The sequence below is a fragment of the Coffea arabica genome, chromosome 9c (assembly GCF_036785885.1).
Source record: "Coffea arabica cultivar ET-39 chromosome 9c, Coffea Arabica ET-39 HiFi, whole genome shotgun sequence".
Classification (NCBI taxonomy): domain Eukaryota; kingdom Viridiplantae; phylum Streptophyta; class Magnoliopsida; order Gentianales; family Rubiaceae; genus Coffea; species Coffea arabica.
In genome coordinates, this window is record NC_092326.1 from 8,814,886 (window position 1) to 8,839,440 (window position 24,555).

Sequence of the window (24,555 nt, forward strand, 5' to 3'; positions counted from 1 at the left end):
TAGTGATTTATTCATTTTTAATTAAATTGTCTGATTATTTTTAGTTTCATTCCGGTAAAATCCCCCCTTATCAATTGGACTTTAAAAAGAGACAAATATCTCCAGTCCCTGAGGAGACGACCCTACTTGCCACTGTCTACTATTTAGTAATTTTTGTCAATTAATTAATTCTGGTATATCGGATTAAGCAAACTGTTCGGGAACAGGGTGAATCAAGTAACCCATTGCACACCTAGAGTCCCTGCTCCAGTACCTAGGATTAATTATTGACTGCTCTTAGTGGTAGCTAGGTTCTATATTTATTATTATTATTGCACAGGTTGACGACCTGTCAATTTTTGGCGCCGTTGCCGGGGACTGGCGTTATTATTTGTTTCTTTTTAAATTCAATTTTTGTCCTAATTTTCTGGTTTTCTTCTAGTGTATGCCTCGATCTTCTCGCACAGGTGATTTGGTTTTTGATCTTGAGGTAGAGAAGACCGCGCGTAGAACGAGAAAGGAAACCAGACAGCTCAAAGAAGAGCACTCTAGTGCTACATCTCAAAGACCCGAGTCAGAAGTTGAACCAACAGATTCGTTTGGTAACACTTCGAGTAACTCTGACCAGGAGGAGTTCACCATGGCTAATGCACAAACATTAAGGGAGTTGGCTGCTCCTGATTTAACTCAGCAGCCTTTATGCATTACTTTCCCTGCTTTAAATGACAACATTCCATTTGAACTAAAATCTGATCTGATTCATCTTTTACCCTCTTTTCATGGTTTACCAGGTGAAGAGCCGTATAAGCATCTGCAGGAGTTTGATGTCGTGTGCAATAGTATGAAACCCCCGGGAATCACAGAAGAGCAGATAAAAATGAGGGCATTCCCCTTCTCCTTGAAAGATTCTGCAAAGGACTGGCTGTACTACCTGTCACCAGGTAGCATCACCACGTGGGGCCATTTGAAGAAAAAATTCTTGGATAAATTTTTTCCTGCGTCCAGGGCTGCAAGTCTAAGGAAAGAAATTTGTGGAATCAAGCAGCATCCAGGGGAGTCACTTTATGAGTATTGGGAACGGTATAAGAACTTGTTGCGCAGGTGCCCCCAACACCAAATAAGTGAGCAGTTGATCATACAATATTTTTATGAGGGGCTCCTTTTTAGAGACAGGAGCATCATTGATGCTGCAAGTGGAGGGGCCCTGGTAAACAAAACCCCTCAGGAAGCACGGGAGTTAATAGAGGGGATGGCAGAGAATTCACAGCAATTCAGTACAAGAGAGGATGTCCCAATACGTAGGGTAAATGAGGTAGAGATACCCTCTATACAGCAGCAGCTAAATGAGTTGACTGCGTTTGTTAGGCAACAGGCTGTGAGTAATGCATCACAAGCCAGGGTATGCGGGATTTGCACTGGTGTAGGCCACTCTGCAGACATGTGCCCAATGATTCAGGAAGAAACTGCAGAACAGGTGAACATGGCTGACCACGCGCCCGCGCCAAGGAAGCAGTACGACCCTTACTCAAGCACCTACAACCCCGGGTGGAGAGATCATCCCAACCTCAGTTATGGAGGGAATAGGCAACCCAACTTTACACCGAACAGGCAGTCTAACTTTGTGCCAAATAAGCCACCAGGGTACCAGCAGCAATACCAACCCCGACCACCTCCGCCCCCTCAATCTGGTTCATCTACGGAGGAGATGCTGAAACAAATGATGACAACCATGGCGCAAAATCAGCAAAGGACGGAGGCAGCTATTATGCAAAATCAGCAAAAGACGGACTCCGAAATGCAGGACATAAGGAATCAGATAGGTCAGATGGCCACCAGAATCAACCGTTTGGAGTCCCAGAACCAAGGGAAGCTGCCATCTCAACCGGAGTTGAATCCGAAGAACGTGAGCGCAATGACCCTAAGGAGTGGGAAAGGAATTCAGGGGCCTGAACCTGTGATTCCCAAGGACAAGGATGAAGAGAAGATCGAAAATGAGCTCGAAAGGGAGGACAACAATGGTGCAGATCCAAAGGTACTTCCTGACCCAATAATTACAGTTAAAACTAACCCGCCTCCTTTTCCTAGCAGGTTGGAAAAATCAAAGAAACAGGATAAGGAGAAAGAGATTTTGGAGGTTTTTCGCAAGGTTGAGATAAATATCCCCCTCTTAGACGCCATCAAACAAATACCAAAATATGCCAAGTTCCTAAGGGACTTGTGTGTCAACCGAAGGCGATTGAGGGGAGATGAACGGGTCATAGTTGGGGAAAATGTGTCTGCGGTCCTGCAGAGGAAGCTCCCACCAAAGTGCGGGGACCCAGGTATGTTTACTATTCCCTGTAAGATAGGTAATACTGTGATCAGAAGGGCCATGTTGGATCTGGGAGCATCAATAAATGTCATGCCTAAATCTATCTATGCTTCTCTAAAATTAGGTCCATTAAAAGAAACTGGAATAATCATTCAATTAGCTGACCGAACTAATGCATATCTTGATGGGTTGGTTGAAGATGTGTTGGTAAAAGTTAATGATTTGGTGTTTCCAGCTGATTTTTATGTACTTGATATGGATGATGATCACTCCCCTGATCCCTCACCTCTGTTATTGGGTAGACCTTTTATGAGCACAGCACAGACGAAAATTGATGTTAATAAGGGTATTTTGTCCATGGAGTTTGATGGGGAAATTGTGCATTTTAATATTTTTGATACTATGAAGTACCCCTCGAACTCCAACTTTAGCTCAGTTTTTTCTGTGAGTGCTATTGACCCTGTAGTGCAGGAAGTATTTGAAACTGATGGCAGGGATGAGCTGGAGGTGGCTTTAACCAAGCACCTCGAGTTGGAGACAACTCCTTAGGTGGAGTGGAGTGAGGATTTAAAATGCACAATAGGTGCATTACACTCATTGCAGACCACCACGAAGAGGTATGAAGTCTTACCTATTTTTACTCCCGAACCTCACCAGAGGGTGTTGCCATCTGTGGTGCAGGCACCTGTACTGGAGTTGAAGCCCCTGCCAGAGCACTTGAAGTATGCGTATCTGGGTGACAATGAGACACTCCCAGTGATTATCTCATCGGCACTGTCAAAAACTCAGGAGGAGAAACTGATCCGGGTCCTTAGAGAGCATAAAGAGGCGATAGGTTGGACAATTGCAGATATTAAGGGGATCAACCCGGCCATCTGTATACACCGGATTAGGCTAGAAGATGATGCCAAACCTGTGAGGTAGGCTCAAAGAAGGCTCAATCCCCTCATGATGGAAGTTGTAAAGAAAGAGATTCTAAAATTGCTGAATGTGGGGATCATTTTTGCAATATCTGATAGCCCTTGGGTGAGTCCGGTCCAGGTAGTCCCAAAGAAGGCAGGAGTGACGGTAGAGGCCAACCAAACGGGTGAGCTCGTGCCAGTGCGCAAACCCACTGGATGGAGGCAATATATAGATTACCGTAGGCTAAACGCCGTCACCAAAAAGGACCATTTCCCTCTCCCTTTCATTGACCAAATGGTTGAACGTTTAGCTTGTAGGGCTTATTATTGCTTTTTGGATGGATTTTCAGGATACTTTCAGATAGCAATTGCCCCGGAGGATCAAGAGAAGACAACCTTCACGTGCCCGTTCGGGACCTTTGCTTACAGACGAATGCCATTTGGGTTGTGCAATGCACCTGCGACTTTCCAAAAATGTATGGTAAGCATCTTTTCTGAGTATGTTGAGAAAATAATAGAAGTTTTCATGGATGATTTCAGTGTGTATGGTGATAGTTTTGATACGTGCCTAGATAACCTGAAATTAATCCTGATAAGGTGTATAGAGACTAATCTTGTGCTTAATTGGGAAAAATGTCATTTTATGGTTGAGCACGGGATAGTCCTGGGTCATATTGTATCGTCTAAGGGCATAGAAGTTGACAAGGCTAAAATAGACGTTATTTCTGCATTACCTTACCCCGCAAATGTGCGAGAGGTGCGTTCTTTTCTTGGGCATGCAGGTTTTTATCGAAGGTTCATCAAGGATTTTTCAAAAATTGGGGCCCCGTTGTTCCAACTCTTGCAAAAGGATGTAGCCTTCGAGTTTGATGATAAGTGTGAGAGAGCCTTTAACAAGCTGAAGGAATTGTTGACTTCACCCCCAATCATCCAACCCCCCGATTGGAATTTGCCATTTGAGATCATGTGCGAGGCCAGTGATCATGCTGTTGGGGCTGTACTGGGGCAAAGAGTAGGAAAGGCGGCTCATGTCATCTATTACGCATCCCGGGCTTTGAATGGAGCCCAGTTGAATTATTCCACCACTGAGAAGGAGCTTTGTAACAGCCCCACCTTCCCCTAAGGCGAACCAAAGGGGTTAGCGGACTGCCTGCCCAGCTCTCGCCAGGACTACGGAGCGGTTACACGCGTTCTAAAACGTTTCGGAAATGCAAAAGTGCGCTCGGACAAGCCACAAGAACCAAAATAACAAAATAATAAGCAAAAGGAAAACGATGAATAGTGCCTGGAATAGGGGAAACCGAGAACCCACCAAACAGTAATACATAGCAATTCAACATTTACAACCACACTTGGCATGTCAAAACTATACATATGGTATACACATATTCGGTTTGCCATTCAGAAGATGAACCCAATACACATTAGGGTTTCATGAGATGAGTTATTCAAAATAGACATATACATGGCTCAATTTGGCAACCAACACGTATGAGCTCCCAAAAGTGATTATTTTCCTGTAAGGAAAACAAAAGGGAACAGAAAGGGGTGAGCTTGCGCTCAATGAGGTACCAAACAGATAGCAATAAAATCATGGCATTTCATGTTTAACAAATCAGATACACATGCCAGATATAAAGCAACGGAACCACTGATTCAAATCAGAAGGATACGGGTGGCTCTCAGGAGCCAAATTTCCAGCTCAGTACTTGATCCAGACCGGTTGACCCTCCGTCAACGTATATAGAACCAAAGCGTCCGTAGACCCCTCTTCACTCCAAATTCCGTCCACCAAACACCCCTTTACCGGGCCCGCTCACCGTATCAGTAACAGAAATGGTAATACTCGAGTATACCGGAACCCAAGGGTCTCAATACCCAAAGATCCCCGAACAGACTACCGTGGTTCGTTATCTAATCGTCCAGGCCCTTGCCGGCCCGACTTGAATAACTTAGCCACAGGATTTGAGCTCATAGGTCACAGAAAGGTCGTTGGACACAAGCTTCCAAACGACGTCAGAACAGATACAGTTTCAGATACAGATAACAGATTCAGTACAGTTTCAGATACAGATACAGATAACAGATTCAGATAGACGTTCAGAATTGGAATATGAACAGACCAGAGAACGAGTGTGATAAAGTACACCCTCGCCTCCACTTTATCAAAGCAGTACTTGGCTTCAATAGTCATAAGTCAAGTATTCAGATATTCAGATATTTCACATAAAGGGTAGCAGGCAGTGGTACACTCACCGATTCAACTTCAAAAGTTTCACTTCAGATTGGCCTTAATCGCCAAGAAACCCTAAAATAATCAAAATAAACCAATTGAAAGTTTCATATCTAAAATCGAATAAACGGAATGCACAAGTGAGATATACTAATGCAAGGGTGCAAAAATATGATTTTCTTGAAAACAAAAAGATAACATCAAGACCTAGGCGCAAACAACCCAAAAGCCCTTCATTTCCATCAAAAAGCAAATCCAACTTAAAGAACCAAACGGCCTAGAAAATCGGGTAGCACTTCCCCTAAATTTCTTACTTTTCCAGCCATTAAGGCTTCATTATTTCCTCAAATCAGTCCCAACACCTCACACAAAAGTCATCTCATTCCCAAAAGCCGTTCACTAGGCTCAAAGTAGTACAAGTACAAAAGTTAGCTAGAAAATGACCGGAATAAGAGTAAGCCTTAAAACCATGCCAACCAATAGGGTTTCATAAAGCCATGCCAATCACAACCCCAATAGGGTTTCATATACATATATAAGCATAATAGCAAACCAGAAATTAGAAAATGGCCTTAGTCTTGGCCCCAAATAGAAAACTGTTTTACACTCATTATGCGGTAATGGCGTCAAATTCTCTACGGTTATCGGATGGGGGTGTAAGACCCACCGTTTCGAAGCTATGAAACAGGGCTACAATAATGTAGAAGACCACTCAATCCAGTTCGTAACACAACTAGGTCAAATATGCCAAATACTAACCCAGAATTCCTAAAACAGGTTCACAAAACACAAAAAACTGTAATCAGTATATATCAGTCCATACAAGTCCAAATGCCGAAATTCCAAAGGCATAAGTTAGCTAAGACATCCAGCTACATTTCATCAGAAGACACCAACTCCAGAATCCAAACCAATTCCAGTCAAAATGGCCAATTACTATCGCAGTTTTCGCATTCTGTCCAAAGCAGAACAGCTACAGTAATTTCGTCATAACTCACTCTACACTAATCTAAATGCCCTGAAATTTTACAGGCACCTCAAACACATCAATACCTACAACTTTCATGTTTTGAGCAAAGTCTAATTCGGCCTCTAACCCAGTGATCTAAAACCGGACAGAATTGGGGTTCAAGAACCCTAACTTTTCAAATTTCACACCAAATCCAAAATTGATTGCATTTAACCACATTTCACATCCACTAGAGCCATTTCCAACCATTACAATTCATCATACAAGCCCCCAACATCAAGATCATATTAAACCAGAAAAATTCCCAATAAAATAAAAACTTCACCAAAACAAGCCAAATCAAGAAACAAATCATATATTCCTTCTCTCATGCCCCCATTAAGCACAAAATAAGCATTATTAGATGTAGTAGGGTGTTTCAAGCATCACTTACCAAGAAATCAAGAGAGAGAGGGATGTTGGCCACCTTAGACCTTCAAACAAACTTCACTAATCAACTTACTAACACCTAATGGAAGGATAATATGGAGTAGAATCTAGTATAGGCAATTTATTTTGGTGGATTGAACCATATGGAAGCTTGAGAGTTGATGAAATTCTTCCTTCTTGAGCTTGAGAGAGGGCCGGCCATAAGAGGTAAGAAAATGGCAATTTTTGTGCATTTTTTTGATATTTAATCCTTTGGTCAAAAAAGTCAAGAAAGTGAATAGTAATTCTTAAAGTCCAACCAATGAGAATGTGACACTTGTCACCTCATTAAATGCATTCCTATCTTTCTTTTCTCTCTCACATCAATCACTTCACACCCACTACTTATCTCTTAACACCCGATAAATTTTTCACAGTATCCGAAACTTAACCTTATTGGCCGAATTTTTCCGAACTTTTCGCACTAGTGGGTCCCACGTCCACTATTTATTCTTAATTTTCTAAAAACTCACCAATGCTAGAAAAATCATCTAAAACTTATATTTACTCATAAAAATTATCTAGAAAATTTTCCGGATACAGAAAGTGCAGAAAACAAACCATTGAAAATAAGAAAACCTGGAAATATAATAAAACCTAGAAAATGGAAAGATTACGGGTTCTCACACTCTCTCCCCCTTAAAGAAATTTCGCCCTCGAAATTTTACCTTCACAATTTAAAGTAACCAATGGCCTGTACCTTCTCCGTCTTCAGAGTCAGAAGAAATAAGGTTCTTCATTTTAGTCCCTTTTCCACTTGACGGGCCAGGGTCGGTCTTGGTTGGCTCCTGGTTCCTTTCTTTTCGTGCAATAACCCCCGGGCAATTAGCAACCAAATGCTCGGCGCTCCCACAACACAGACATCTCCTCCCCTTTTTCCAGCAATCCACTTCAATATGATTGGATTTTCTACAATATCCACAAATTATCTCACCACTCGCTCCACGGCCCTTCTTCACAATTGATCTACCAGCTTTACCCTTTTTCTTTGCATGAAAGATCTTCAGTTGTGGCTTTGCAATTCCCGTCCTTTGAGCTTCCTCTGGCGTTCCCATAGATGTGTTACCTTGTGCCATTGCTACGGTCTCCTTGGAAATATCTTCGTATTTCCTCTTTAACTCCATATTTTGGTGTAAGAGTTCAAGTTTCTCCGAATACTCTTGCTTCCATTGCCTTTCCCAGTACTCGGTCAGCCTCCTTTGAACCTCTAATTCATCTCGGAGAACCAAAATTTCCTGATACGGATCAACCCAATGTGTCATCTTACTGAAGTGCTGGAACTCGGATGCTAGCCTGCCGGGCAAAACAATGGGTCATAATACATTCTTAAGTACAAGTGGCACTCCCGGTCCTTGTCCAGCTATTGTTTCCCTTTTCTTTTCTTGATTCCTGGCCTCATTTAGTTCCACGTCCACGACGACATCTTCCTCACATATATATATATATTTTTTTTTTCTCTCTTTTCTTTTTCCCCTTTCCCACAGTACTGCAACGCATAACTACAGTAAAGTGACAAAAGTAATCGAATTCTAGCACACCAATTACACCAAAGACATATACACATATAACACGCCATGTATCAAGAAAACGGATAACCAAGTACACCAACACATGCCAATTAGACAGATAATCCTATGCACAATACCCAAACCACTGTCATGTCATAGGGGTATCAAGCAAATCAAGAGTAAAGGCGATATAGTCCCAGACCCAATTAAAATAACCCCGTCCGATCCCTCACGTCACTTACTATGCAAACTAGATATCCAATAACCTCTTGGACTCATTCTAGCCAAACAAAGCCTATTCATGTTCCCAAAATGCAAATTCCACATACTTAACACCGCCTCCACTCTGAAGTACTCAGGCACAAGAATCCGAAATAAGACAATTCACCTCTCGAGCTGGCCAGTCCCAAGAGTAAACCATCTACAATCGAAATTCCCACCAGACGTACCGATCTATGTTCCTCAGATACCACAAGAAAAGTTAAGGCCTATAACATTCACAATTCAGAACTTAGGCTCGATCGAGCACTTATTCCTTCATACCAATTCACCACATAGTCCAGGCTCACTCCGCGCAGAGACCACGCGAAGCAGGCTCTGATACCACCTGTAACAGCCCCACCTTCCCCTAAGGCGAACCAAAGGGGTTAGCGGACTGCCTGCCCAGCTCTCGCCAGGACTACGGAGCGGTTACACGCGTTCTAAAACGTTTCGGAAATGCAAAAGTGCGCTCGGACAAGCCACAAGAACCAAAATAACAAAATAATAAGCAAAAGGAAAACGATGAATAGTGCCTGGAATAGGGGAAACCGAGAACCCACCAAACAGTAATACATAGCAATTCAACATTTACAACCACACTTGGCATGTCAAAACTATACATATGGTATACACATATTCGGTTTGCCATTCAGAAGATGAACCCAATACACATTAGGGTTTCATGAGATGAGTTATTCAAAATAGACATATACATGGCTCAATTTGGCAACCAACACGTATGAGCTCCCAAAAGTGATTATTTTCCTGTAAGGAAAACAAAAGGGAACAGAAAGGGGTGAGCTTGCGCTCAATGAGGTACCAAACAGATAGCAATAAAATCATGGCATTTCATGTTTAACAAATCAGATACACATGCCAGATATAAAGCAACGGAACCACTGATTCAAATCAGAAGGATACGGGTGGCTCTCAGGAGCCAAATTTCCAGCTCAGTACTTGATCCAGACCGGTTGACCCTCCGTCAACGTATATAGAACCAAAGCGTCCGTAGACCCCTCTTCACTCCAAATTCCGTCCACCAAACACCCCTTTACCGGGCCCGCTCACCGTATCAGTAACAGAAATGGTAATACTCGAGTATACCGGAACCCAAGGGTCTCAATACCCAAAGATCCCCGAACAGACTACCGTGGTTCGTTATCTAATCGTCCAGGCCCTTGCCGGCCCGACTTGAATAACTTAGCCACAGGATTTGAGCTCATAGGTCACAGAAAGGTCGTTGGACACAAGCTTCCAAACGACGTCAGAACAGATACAGTTTCAGATACAGATAACAGATTCAGTACAGTTTCAGATACAGATACAGATAACAGATTCAGATAGACGTTCAGAATTGGAATATGAACAGACCAGAGAACGAGTGTGATAAAGTACACCCTCGCCTCCACTTTATCAAAGCAGTACTTGGCTTCAATAGTCATAAGTCAAGTATTCAGATATTCAGATATTTCACATAAAGGGTAGCAGGCAGTGGTACACTCACCGATTCAACTTCAAAAGTTTCACTTCAGATTGGCCTTAATCGCCAAGAAACCCTAAAATAATCAAAATAAACCAATTGAAGGTTTCATATCTAAAATCGAATAAACGGAATGCACAAGTGAGACATACTAATGCAAGGGTGCAAAAATATGATTTTCTTGAAAACAAAAAGATAACATCAAGACCTAGGCGCAAACAACCCAAAAGCCCTTCATTTCCATCAAAAGGCAAATCCAACTTAAAGAACCAAACGGCCTAGAAAATCGGGCAGCACTTCCCCTAAATTTCTTACTTTTCCAGCCATTAAGGCTTCATTATTTCCTCAAATCAGTCCCAACACCTCACACAAAAGTCATCTCATTCCCAAAAGCCGTTCACTAGGCTCAAAGTAGTACAAGTACAAAAGTTAGCTAGAAAATGACCGGAATAAGAGTAAGCCTTAAAACCATGCCAACCAATAGGGTTTCATAAAGCCATGCCAATCACAACCCCAATAGGGTTTCATATACATATATAAGCATAATAGCAAACCAGAAATTAGAAAATGGCCTTAGTCTTGGCCCCAAATAGAAAACTGTTTTACACTCATTATGCGGTAATGGCGTCAAATTCTCTACGGTTATCGGATGGGGGTGTAAGACCCACCGTTTCGAAGCTATGAAACAGGGCTACAATAATGTAGAAGACCACTCAATCCAGTTCGTAACACAACTAGGTCAAATATGCCAAATACTAACCCAGAATTCCTAAAACAGGTTCACAAAACACAAAAAACTGTAATCAGTATATCTCAGTCCATACAAGTCCAAATGCCGAAATTCCAAAGGCATAAGTTAGCTAAGACATCCAGCTACATTTCATCAGAAGACACCAACTCCAGAATCCAAACCAATTCCAGTCAAAATGGCCAATTACTATCGCAGTTTTCGCATTCTGTCCAAAGCAGAACAGCTACAGTAATTTCGTCATAACTCACTCTACACTAATCTAAATGCCCTGAAATTTTACAGGCACCTCAAACACATCAATACCTACAACTTTCATGTTTTGAGCAAAGTCTAATTCGGCCTCTAACCCAGTGATCTAAAACCGGACAGAATTGGGGTTCAAGAACCCTAACTTTTCAAATTTCACACCAAATCCAAAATTGATTGCATTTAACCACATTTCACATCCACTAGAGCCATTTCCAACCATTACAATTCATCATACAAGCCCCCAACATCAAGATCATATTAAACCAGAAAAATTCCCAATAAAATAAAAACTTCACCAAAACAAGCCAAATCAAGAAACAAATCATATATTCCTTCTCTCATGCCCCCATTAAGCACAAAATAAGCATTATTAGATGTAGTAGGGTGTTTCAAGCATCACTTACCAAGAAATCAAGAGAGAGAGGGATGTTGGCCACCTTAGACCTTCAAACAAACTTCACTAATCAACTTACTAACACCTAATGGAAGGATAATATGGAGTAGAATCTAGTATAGGCAATTTATTTTGGTGGATTGAACCATATGGAAGCTTGAGAGTTGATGAAATTCTTCCTTCTTGAGCTTGAGAGAGGGCCGGCCATAAGAGGTAAGAAAATGGCAATTTTTGTGCATTTTTTTGATATTTAATCCTTTGGTCAAAAAAGTCAAGAAAGTGAATAGTAATTCTTAAAGTCCAACCAATGAGAATGTGACACTTGTCACCTCATTAAATGCATTCCTATCTTTCTTTTCTCTCTCACATCAATCACTTCACACCCACTACTTATCTCTTAACACCCGATAAATTTTTCACAGTATCCGAAACTTAACCTTATTGGCCGAATTTTTCCGAACTTTTCGCACTAGTGGGTCCCACGTCCACTATTTATTCTTAATTTTCTAAAAACTCACCAATGCTAGAAAAATCATCTAAAACTTATATTTACTCATAAAAATTATCTAGAAAATTTTCCGGATACAGAAAGTGCAGAAAACAAACCATTGAAAATAAGAAAACCTGGAAATATAATAAAACCTAGAAAATGGAAAGATTACGGGTTCTCACACTCTCTCCCCCTTAAAGAAATTTCGCCCTCGAAATTTTACCTTCACAATTTAAAGTAACCAATGGCCTGTACCTTCTCCGTCTTCAGAGTCAGAAGAAATAAGGTTCTTCATTTTAGTCCCTTTTCCACTTGACGGGCCAGGGTCGGTCTTGGTTGGCTCCTGGTTCCTTTCTTTTCGTGCAATAACCCCCGGGCAATTAGCAACCAAATGCTCGGCGCTCCCACAACACAGACATCTCCTCCCCTTTTTCCAGCAATCCACTTCAATATGATTGGATTTTCTACAATATCCACAAATTATCTCACCACTCGCTCCACGGCCCTTCTTCACAATTGATCTACCAGCTTTACCCTTTTTCTTTGCATGAAAGATCTTCAGTTGTGGCTTTGCAATTCCCGTCCTTTGAGCTTCCTCTGGCGTTCCCATAGATGTGTTACCTTGTGCCATTGCTACGGTCTCCTTGGAAATATCTTCGTATTTCCTCTTTAACTCCATATTTTGGTGTAAGAGTTCAAGTTTCTCCGAATACTCTTGCTTCCATTGCCTTTCCCAGTACTCGGTCAGCCTCCTTTGAACCTCTAATTCATCTCGGAGAACCAAAATTTCCTGATACGGATCAACCCAATGTGTCATCTTACTGAAGTGCTGGAACTCGGATGCTAGCCTGCCGGGCAAAACAATGGGTCATAATACATTCTTAAGTACAAGTGGCACTCCCGGTCCTTGTCCAGCTATTGTTTCCCTTTTCTTTTCTTGATTCCTGGCCTCATTTAGTTCCACGTCCACGACGACATCTTCCTCACATATATATATATTTTTTTTTCTCTCTTTTCTTTTTCCCCTTTCCCACAGTACTGCAACGCATAACTACAGTAAAGTGACAAAAGTAATCGAATTCTAGCACACCAATTACACCAAAGACATATACACATATAACACGCCATGTATCAAGAAAACGGATAACCAAGTACACCAACACATGCCAATTAGACAGATAATCCTATGCACAATACCCAAACCACTGTCATGTCATAGGGGTATCAAGCAAATCAAGAGTAAAGGCGATATAGTCCCAGACCCAATTAAAATAACCCCGTCCGATCCCTCACGTCACTTACTATGCAAACTAGATATCCAATAACCTCTTGGACTCATTCTAGCCAAACAAAGCCTATTCATGTTCCCAAAATGCAAATTCCACATACTTAACACCGCCTCCACTCTGAAGTACTCAGGCACAAGAATCCGAAATAAGACAATTCACCTCTCGAGCTGGCCAGTCCCAAGAGTAAACCATCTACAATCGAAATTCCCACCAGACGTACCGATCTATGTTCCTCAGATACCACAAGAAAAGTTAAGGCCTATAACATTCACAATTCAGAACTTAGGCTCGATCGAGCACTTATTCCTTCATACCAATTCACCACATAGTCCAGGCTCACTCCGCGCAGAGACCACGCGAAGCAGGCTCTGATACCACCTGTAACAGCCCCACCTTCCCCTAAGGCGAACCAAAGGGGTTAGCGGACTGCCTGCCCAGCTCTCGCCAGGACTACGGAGCGGTTACACGCGTTCTAAAACGTTTCGGAAATGCAAAAGTGCGCTCGGACAAGCCACAAGAACCAAAATAACAAAATAATAAGCAAAAGGAAAACGATGAATAGTGCCTGGAATAGGGGAAACCGAGAACCCACCAAACAGTAATACATAGCAATTCAACATTTACAACCACACTTGGCATGTCAAAACTATACATATGGTATACACATATTCGGTTTGCCATTCAGAAGATGAACCCAATACACATTAGGGTTTCATGAGATGAGTTATTCAAAATAGACATATACATGGCTCAATTTGGCAACCAACACGTATGAGCTCCCAAAAGTGATTATTTTCCTGTAAGGAAAACAAAAGGGAACAGAAAGGGGTGAGCTTGCGCTCAATGAGGTACCAAACAGATAGCAATAAAATCATGGCATTTCATGTTTAACAAATCAGATACACATGCCAGATATAAAGCAACGGAACCACTGATTCAAATCAGAAGGATACGGGTGGCTCTCAGGAGCCAAATTTCCAGCTCAGTACTTGATCCAGACCGGTTGACCCTCCGTCAACGTATATAGAACCAAAGCGTCCGTAGACCCCTCTTCACTCCAAATTCCGTCCACCAAACACCCCTTTACCGGGCCCGCTCACCGTATCAGTAACAGAAATGGTAATACTCGAGTATACCGGAACCCAAGGGTCTCAATACCCAAAGATCCCCGAACAGACTACCGTGGTTCGTTATCTAATCGTCCAGGCCCTTGCCGGCCCGACTTGAATAACTTAGCCACAGGATTTGAGCTCATAGGTCACAGAAAGGTCGTTGGACACAAGCTTCCAAACGACGTCAGAACAGATACAGTTTCAGATACAGATAACAGATTCAGTACAGTTTCAGATACAGATACAGATAACAGATTCAGATAGACGTTCAGAATTGGAATATGAACAGACCAGAGAACGAGTGTGATAAAGTACACCCTCGCCTCCACTTTATCAAAGCAGTACTTGGCTTCAATAGTCATAAGTCAAGTATTCAGATATTCAGATATTTCACATAAAGGGTAGCAGGCAGTGGTACACTCACCGATTCAACTTCAAAAGTTTCACTTCAGATTGGCCTTAATCGCCAAGAAACCCTAAAATAATCAAAATAAACCAATTGAAAGTTTCATATCTAAAATCGAATAAACGGAATGCACAAGTGAGATATACTAATGCAAGGGTGCAAAAATATGATTTTCTTGAAAACAAAAAGATAACATCAAGACCTAGGCGCAAACAACCCAAAAGCCCTTCATTTCCATCAAAAAGCAAATCCAACTTAAAGAACCAAACGGCCTAGAAAATCGGGTAGCACTTCCCCTAAATTTCTTACTTTTCCAGCCATTAAGGCTTCATTATTTCCTCAAATCAGTCCCAACACCTCACACAAAAGTCATCTCATTCCCAAAAGCCGTTCACTAGGCTCAAAGTAGTACAAGTACAAAAGTTAGCTAGAAAATGACCGGAATAAGAGTAAGCCTTAAAACCATGCCAACCAATAGGGTTTCATAAAGCCATGCCAATCACAACCCCAATAGGGTTTCATATACATATATAAGCATAATAGCAAACCAGAAATTAGAAAATGGCCTTAGTCTTGGCCCCAAATAGAAAACTGTTTTACACTCATTATGCGGTAATGGCGTCAAATTCTCTACGGTTATCGGATGGGGGTGTAAGACCCACCGTTTCGAAGCTATGAAACAGGGCTACAATAATGTAGAAGACCACTCAATCCAGTTCGTAACACAACTAGGTCAAATATGCCAAATACTAACCCAGAATTCCTAAAACAGGTTCACAAAACACAAAAAACTGTAATCAGTATATATCAGTCCATACAAGTCCAAATGCCGAAATTCCAAAGGCATAAGTTAGCTAAGACATCCAGCTACATTTCATCAGAAGACACCAACTCCAGAATCCAAACCAATTCCAGTCAAAATGGCCAATTACTATCGCAGTTTTCGCATTCTGTCCAAAGCAGAACAGCTACAGTAATTTCGTCCTTCCTTCTTGAGCTTGAGAGAGAGCCGGCCATAAGAGGTAAGAAAATGGCAATTTTTGTGCATTTTTTTGATATTTAATCCTTTGGTCAAAAAAGTCAAGAAAGTGAATAGTAATTCTTAAAGTCCAACCAATGAGAATGTGACACTTGTCACCTCATTAAATGCATTCCTATCTTTCTTTTCTCTCTCACATCAATCACTTCACACCCACTACTTATCTCTTAACACCCGATAAATTTTTCACAGTATCCGAAACTTAACCTTATTGGCCGAATTTTTCCGAACTTTTCGCACTAGTGGGTCCCACGTCCACTATTTATTCTTAATTTTCTAAAAACTCACCAATGCTAGAAAAATCATCTAAAACTTATATTTACTCATAAAAATTATCTAGAAAATTTTCCGGATACAGAAAGTGCAGAAAACAAACCATTGAAAATAAGAAAACCTGGAAATATAATAAAACCTAGAAAATGGAAAGATTACGGGTTCTCACAAGCTTCTTGCAGTTATTTTTGCTTTGAAAAAATTTAGGTCGTACTTGTTAGGTGCTAAAGTGATCGTATTTTCTGATCATGCAGCATTGAGGTACCTAATGACCAAGAAAGATGCAAAACCGAGGCTCATACGGTGGATACTGCTCCTACAGGAATTTGACTTGGAGATAAGGGACAAAAAAAGCTCAGAAAATCTAGTAGCGGACCATTTGAGTCGCATACTAGTTGAAGAGGATAGCGAGCCATTGAAGGATGCCTTCCCTGAAGAACACTTATTTTCCTTAAATTCTCAGTTGCCTTGGTATGCTGATTTGGTCAATTATTTGGTAACTGGTAATTTTCCTACAGGTTGGCTGAAATCGAAGAGGGATAAATTGAAGAGCGATGCCAAGTATTTTATCTGGGATGACCCGTACCTATGGAAGAGGTGTGCAGATCAAGTGATGCGGAGATGTGTAAGTGAAGTGGAATTCCAATCGATTTTAGCTTTTTGTCATACTTTTACCTGTGGAGGTCATTTCGGACCTAAGAGAACTGCTCATAAGGTTTTAGAAAATGGATTTTATTGGCCTTCATTGTTTAAGGATGCCTATGTGTTTTGCAAGTCATGTGATCGCTGTCAAAGGGTAGGTAATATAGCCCGTAGAGATCAAATGCCCCAAGTCCCGTTGATTTTTGTTGAAATTTTTGATGTCTGGGGTATAGATTTTATGGGGTCTTTTCCTACTTCATTTGGTTTTTTATATATTTTGCTGGCAGTTGATTATGTGTCTAAATGGGTGGAGGCTAAGGCCACTCGAACTAATGACTCGAAAGTAGTTGCAGATTTTATCAGGTCTAATATTTTTGTGCGATTTGGAATGCCTAGAGCTATTGTCAGTGATAGGGGAACGCACTTTTGCAACAAAACTATAGCTGCGTTGTTCCGCAAGTATGGTGTACTCCACAGGGTCTCAACGTCATACCACCCTCAGACTAATGGTCAAGCGGAGGTGTCGAATTGGGAGATAAAGTCCATTTTGGAGAAAATGGTGCGCCCCGATAGAAAAGATTGGAGTCAACGGTTGGAAGATGCACTCTGGGCCTATCGGACGGCATACAAGACACCTATAGGGATGTCTCCCTATAGGTTGGTATTTGGTAAGCCGTGTCATCTTCCAGTAGAGTTCGAGCATAAAGCATTTTGGGCGGTTAAGCAATGCAATATGGATATTGAGGAGGGCGGAATCCAAAGGAAGTTACAATTACAGGAGTTGGAGGAGATCCGCAATGAAGCTTATGAGAATGCGGTAATTTATAAGGAGAAAAGCCGGGCATTTCATGACCAAAAAATTTCAAGAAAAACATTTGAAGTTGGTCAGAAGGTCCTCCTATACCAATCAAGGCTTAAGCTATTCCCAGGTAAGCTACGTTCCCGTTGGATTGGACCTTTTATTGTGACTCATATTTTTCCCTATGGTGCAGTTGAAATCCAAAGTGCTAAGACAGACAACAAATTTGTGGTGAATGGACACCGTCTCAAATATTATTACGAAGGATTTTCAGGAAGAGAGGGGGAGACAATAAGGCTAGACGAACCACCGTGTCCTAATCAGTGACAGTTTACCATGTCTAGCCAAAGACATTAAAGAAAGGCGCTCATTGGGAGGCAACCCAATTGTTCCTTTTAGTTGGTTGTTCAATTTCGTGTAGTAGTTTAGAGGTGTTCTCCTGGAATTCGACTGATTTTGGGTTTCAGTTTTCGTTTTTGCTGATTTACAGGTGCCCTTCAGTCATGACGCGCCCGCGTGGTGATGTGCAGGACGCTCACGAGCAGGAAATTCTGAAACTTCTGGGAGCTCTCCTGCCCTCATGACGTGCCCGCGTGGTGATGTGCAGGACGCTCACGATCAGGAAATTCTGAAACTTCTGGGACGCTCACGATCATGACGTGCCTGCGTGGTGATGTGTGGGAAGACATGTCCGTCGATCAGCAGCGCTACGATCCTTCCCGGTCCAGGAGCTCCTTTCTTAAGGATCCTAGTGCCCGCTATGTTCAGCGATTCTTGGCCTACAGCTACTCGGGGCGCAAGGACAGCTCTGGCATACTCTCTCGTCCTGAGTTCTTCTTCCTCTGGAGTATGAAGAACAATATCAATGTTAACTTGGGGTGTTGGTTGGCCGCACAGTTCAAGACCGTCTTGGCCAAAAAGAACAAGCCTCTTATCCTTGGGTCCTATATCACTCACTTGGCGATCCAGTTGGGGGTTCTTAACCTGGAGGACCACGACCTACATTTGGCGTGCGAGATGGAGCTCTTGGACGTAGACTGCTTGGAGAGGATGGGAGTCATCGAGCGCCTGCCTGATGGTTCCTACCAGTTCATGCCTCCTGGACCACCTAGAGCTCCGGGTGCGCATCATTCGTCCCGGGCAGGGCCCTCCTCCTTTCCTGGATCAGCCGAGGACACAGCTGGGCCATCTTCTTCTGCGCCACCTCCGCCGCATGGGACTACTGAATGCCAGCAGCTCCGGGAGCAGGTTCAGACTATGCAGGCTCGGATGGTCAACGTTGACGCCAATGTCGCCGGCATAGCACAGAATTTGGCACAGTTTCTGATGCATACAGGCTTTGCACCTCCGTTTCCACCTCGCCCTCCGCTATGACCCGATTTCAGGGAAGTTTGGCTGATTCCCCTCTCTCTTTTGCTTCACTTTTGGTTATTATTTGTCACATTGAGGACAATGTGTCCTATAGGTGTGGGGGGAATGGGTCTAAAGTGGTGCTAGTGTTTTCCGTTTTTAGTTCTTAGTAATTTTTAGTTTTCAGTTTTAGTTCTTAGTTTTTAGTAGTTTTAGTAGTTTTTAGTTTTTAATAGTTTCTAGTTTTATTAGTTTTTAGTTTATATTCTAGTTGTTTATTTTTCTTTCTTTGTGACTATTAATTCTAGTTTTAATCCTATGTGACTATTAAAAAAAAAAACAACAACAAAAAAAAAAACAAAAAACAAAAAACAAAAAAATTATTTGGTTTATTGACTCTAGTTCTACTTTTGCCAAGTTCTTTTTAAATATAATGTATCGGGTTAGTGTGGTTGGATTCGAGATGTCTCCTTGGTGAATATCGGACTGCTTGGTTCTTTTGATTTCCGTGTTAACTTTTCTAGGCATTGGGAATGACTGTTGGCATTTTAATGTGAACTGGTCCAATATTGACTCCAGTTCTCCATGTTTGGCAATAATGAGGCGAGCTGCCCCTATGTTTAGTTGTTAGTGCTGTTATTTTGCGTTTCTGCTTTGATTAGCTGTGAATAAGCTTGACTGTACTCCTCTATTGGCTACTACCGAGTAACCGGGAATCTGCACCTAAAAGTGTCGATTCTCGCGTCAAAAGGTGGTACTTAATATGAGTACGTGGTTGCATAGCGGTAGGAGCTGAGTAACCGGGCCCCTTCATCTAAAAATGTTGGAGTTCGCGTCAAAAGGCTCCGGCGGCTAGAGACTAAGTTTTCGTGTGTCAAATATTATTATGTGCTTTAAAAAATAAAAAAAAATAAAAAAAGGAAAAAAGGAAAAAAGAGAGAATACATAATAGGGAAGCTTGCTGGTTTATGGACTCAATATGGGGACTTGTGTGAATATTTGGACCATTAGCTGATAAATGCTATGTGTCATTCCTTTTCCTTAGACTAGTTAATTTGGAAATTGAAGGAGTTTGCGGTAGAGGCTAACTGGGGGGATGTTTCTCGGATTTTAACTACTAGTGCCCGATATATGATTTTCTCTTGAATCTCTTGGCAATGTGGTAGATTAGAGTGATGACCGATATATGAATTTTGGGGTCTGTCCACTTTTCCCATGCTTGAGGGCAAGCATGATTTAGGTGTGGGGGGAATTGATAGGGTATAATTTGTTAGTAATTTTATTATTAATTTCCCCTTCTATCCCGGACAAATATTGTGTTAATTGCTGATATTTACTCATATTTGGTATCTGGACCCAATTCCAGGAGTGGAGCAGATAACTACAAAAAGAGGGACTTTTGGATGCAAATTTGGGAGACTCCAGCAGAAAGCCTCAATTGGCTGGGACCACAAGAGCTACAAGAGCTAGGAAAGGCAACGTACAAAGCCTGAGGAACAAGAAGTAATTCGGCAGCTTGTGGCCAATTGGTGGGGACCGCGCAGAGGCTCAAAACAAGGAGATGAATTCGGCAGCTTGTGGCCAATTGGTGGGGACCACTGGATATCTTTCTTTTGGCTTTAAATAGGGAACAAACGTACAGAAGACGGGGGCTTTTAATTTGATCTCTAGTTTTAGTCTTTTAGGGTAGTTTTAGTTTTTCCTTCTTTTGACTGGCCTCTGACACACGCCAGGTGTTCGACAAAATTCCCCAACGGGAAAAACATCCTTTATTCCTTACTTGTTAGTAAAAAGAACAATGCATTCGCAATTTATTAATTCGTGTGGTGATTTAATTATGCGGCGTGGCTAAGTCTTCCATCTAGTCAAGGGTCAACTCGACGGCGCAGTCCCGAAAATCTGTGAGATCTAATTAGTTTTCACGGGTTCCTTTATCTATTAATATTTGCATGTTGTCTGATTTAATTTTCATGGGATTATTTTATTAATTGGATGTCCAGGGCCCGATGTTCAATGTGATATATTAATCTCGTGCCAATTTAGTCAATTAAATCCGTAATTGTTTGATTGATTAATATTAGTGGCAACTGGTGTGTTTACACATTAGGGGAACGTGCGATCTAATTTAAATAACCCTCGTAGCGTGTTATTGATTAGGGCTAGGTTTTTCTAGTTATTAATGCAATTGGAAAATTAATTCCTATGGTCGTACCTAGGAGTATTTGCTGATTAGGGGTAATCAACGGTCGTACCTTGGTTATCAATAATTTAAGGAAAAATTGGTCGTCGGACTATAACTAGCCTATTAATAAATTAAGTGAACCTCTGCTGCATCAATGATCAGATAAATGGACTGTGCTTGAGTAGTTGTATCCTTGGCTAGAATTTATTTATTTCTGATTAAATTCCTGCTATATTTGTGCTAGTGATTTATTCATTTTTAATTAAATTGTCTGATTATTTTTAGTTTCATTCCGGTAAAATCCCCCCTTATCAATTGGACTTTAAAAAGAGACAAATATCTCCAGTCCCTGAGGAGACGACCCTACTTACCACTGTCTACTATTTAGTAATTTTTGTCAATTAATTAATTCTGGTATATCGGATTAAGCAAACTCTTCGGGAACAGGGTGAATCAAGTAACCCATTGCACACCTAGAGTCCCTGCTCCAGTACCTAGGATTAATTATTGACTGCTCTTAGTGGTAGCTAGGTTCTATATTTATTATTATTATTGCACAGGTTGACGACCTGTCAGTTATAATGTTATATCATCTATTTTAAGTTTTTACGGTGAAATACAAGTTGTCTTGGTTGAAATTTGGGGTTAATTCCTTCAATTAAACAAGTAGTAGTTAAGCTTGTTAGTATGCCTACCAAGTGTTTGATGAAATGCCTAGCCCTTGTTCAGGTGTGTGTATGAGGTATTAACATGTTTTTGAGCCCCTTTTTAGTAGATCTAATACTTGTTATGTGATTGGAGTACAAATCATGAAAGGTTGAAAGTTAGAAAAGTTGGGGAGGTGCTGTCCGAAAATTTCAAGGGTTTGCTGCCTTGTTTTGCTTTGATAATTTCATGATTAATTTGGCTACAAGTGTGAGGGATATATGTTGGGTTATGTGTGTGGAGGTTGTCTACAAAAAATTAGCCAATTCGGTTGGATAAATCTTGAGTTATGAGCAAAAAGGAAAAACTGGACTAGGTCCAGGAATTTTCTAACCAGTGATCTTGTGAAGGTCATAACGTTTTACTCAATGATCGGAATTGAGTTCCGTTTGTGGTATTTGAAAGTAGACTCTTAGAGCTTTAAAATGGTACCAAGCTCATTTTCTGCTTCGTCCCGAACGATTCGTGGCGAGTCTTGAAAGTTGGCTGCCCGGTTGTTACTGTTCATCCAAGTCTGTCCAGAAAATTCTTTTAGTTGCTTAATTTTGAACCACTTACATTTGGATTTTGGAAATGGTTTCTTCTACACAAATATACCCTTGTGAACCTAGTGTCTAACGGCACTGACAGAACCTAATTTTGGCCTTTCTACAGTGAATTATAACCGTTTTTCCGAGACTGCCGGGCAAGACTGTTTAATCCGAATAAGGAACCTTCAAATCTAAATGAAACATTTCTCTTGCCGAGCTTTCATGTACACACTAAACTTATTTTCTCATGAACTTTCACCATGTTATGGATCCTATTGCCTGCCGAATTAAGTAGCCTAGACTACTCACTCGGTTTATTAATGAACCTATACTTTAGTAAAGAACGAATCCAATTGTTAATGATTTCACTCATTAACCTAGGTTTGGGAAACGAATGTGATCGTAACTGAGACGTTTGACGTCGATTGCTACTTTTGCTTGACAGGTGAGTGTTCCACTATCTGCTACCTGTTATCTGAATATTTGAAATACTTGATTTATAACTGTTAGAGCCAAATACTGTTTTGATAAAATGGAGGCGAGCGTGTACTTTATCGCACTCGACCTCACTTGTTTTCCAATGAGGCTCTGTATACTGTTATTATAAGATGTAATTTCTCTATATATAACTTTGTTTAAGTTGTTTGGGTGATATCCCATCAACTACTGCTACTGTTTGGGTACCCAACCTCTTAGGTGAGTCGGTTGTATCGAGCTAGCAAGAGCTTGGTCGAGAAGGCCGATAAACCTTGGGGACTGATGTTTGGAGATCCCTGGTGAAGTATAGTCGTTGTGCTTGCTTGTTGTGTTGTCCAGCACCACCAATGGTAAAATCCTCGACTTGATCTTGTTTCTTTGGAATCTTGGATTCCTGGTATACTCGAGTATTACCAAACTACTGTTTATGGAGTGCGGGCCCGGTAGGGGGTTGATTGGTGGACGGAGACTGGTAAAAGTGGTGTTCTACGGACCCTATATACTGTGCATACAAGTGTTGACAAAGTGTCAACAGGAGACAATTATGATCAAGCTCAAGTGGATCTTTGGCTTTTGAAAGTCACATGTATCCTTGAATTGAACTGTGATTAAATTGTTATTCTACCGTACAGTGTTTATTTGGTTATTTTGTGACCTTATGTGGCTATGTGTTTAATTGCTTTATTTGGAACCTCACTGGGTTTTAGGTCACCCCATTCCCTTTGTTTTCCTTAACAGATCGGGAAGGGACTTGATCAAAAGCTTTCTTAGCTTTATTTTCCTTGTACTTGTGTTTTGAGGTTGTAACTTTTGTTTAAGCAGACTGGTAAACTTGTACCCGTAAGTTTAACTTATGCTATGTAATTTTGAGTATGGAGTGGTAGTAGACAATTAGTTATCTAAATACTAAGCCTGAACATTGGATTAGTAATTATGTATCAATCAGGGTTTCATTTCCTTGGTTGGAAGATATCTCGTCCGTTTCATCGGTGTTATTAGTACTTTGAACGATTGAGTCCCGGCGAGAGCTGGACAGGCAGTCCACTGATACCTTAGGGTTCGCCCTAGGGAGAGGTGGGGCTGTCACATCCTTAATGTACACAGACCTTTCCAAGCCTAATCTTTTAACTACTACTGATCATTTTCCCAACATGTATTACTTTATAGCGTTAATCCTAACCTAGGCTCTGATACCACTTAAAAATGTCATGAGAGTCTTATTTTCCTTAATCATTCCTTTTTCTACCACATTTCAATTTTCAAAATCACTAATTTGTCCAACATATTTACACCTACTTCCAACTCTGACAACCCAAACTATGATACCACGAAATATCAAGGAAATCTCTTACTTCCACTGATTTTTTTCATCTCATTTCAATTTTCAAAATCACTAACATCTCAAACATCATTCCACATACTTCCAAATCATATAACCTGGGCTCTAATACCACTTAAAAATGTCATGCCTCTAACTTGCACGTGTCAATCACGCGACATTTGCCGTATCCTCAAGTCCTGCTCAACAATACAAGGCAACATTGAACTACAATAAAATTTAGAAAGTATTAAATAGAATAACTAAATATAATGCAGTACAAATCTCAAATGAAAGGTAATCTACAAGTATCCAATAAGTTCATACATTTATTTTCTAGACGAAACAACGTGAAAAGCATTAAATAAAACTCATAGTCAAGAGCAGCTAGACTGCTAATTTCTATCCACTTAGAGCTAATAAAAAATATCCTCAGT

General features: G+C 41.1%; 1 protein-coding gene across 1 annotated transcript; it reads left to right on the forward strand.

Annotated features, from left to right (window-relative positions):
* The first annotated feature begins 424 nt into the window (after positions 1-424).
* Positions 425-3,214, forward strand: LOC140014108 (uncharacterized). Its single transcript, XM_072064506.1, has 2 exons — positions 425-2,797; positions 2,894-3,214. Exons 1-2 carry the CDS (start codon positions 425-427, stop codon positions 3,212-3,214), a joined length of 2,694 nt encoding a protein of 897 aa, XP_071920607.1.
* Positions 3,215-24,555: the final 21,341 nt, after the last annotated feature.

Bases quoted from the DNA above. Each gene is read 5' to 3' on its own strand.
- LOC140014108 (XM_072064506.1), top strand. From the start codon at position 425: ATGCCTCGATCTTCTCGCACAGGTGATTTGGTTTTTGATCTTGAGGTA. The intron at 2,798-2,893 runs GTGGCTTTAACC...CACTCATTGCAG, and splicing joins ATGGCAGGGATGAGCTGGAG to ACCACCACGAAGAGGTATGA.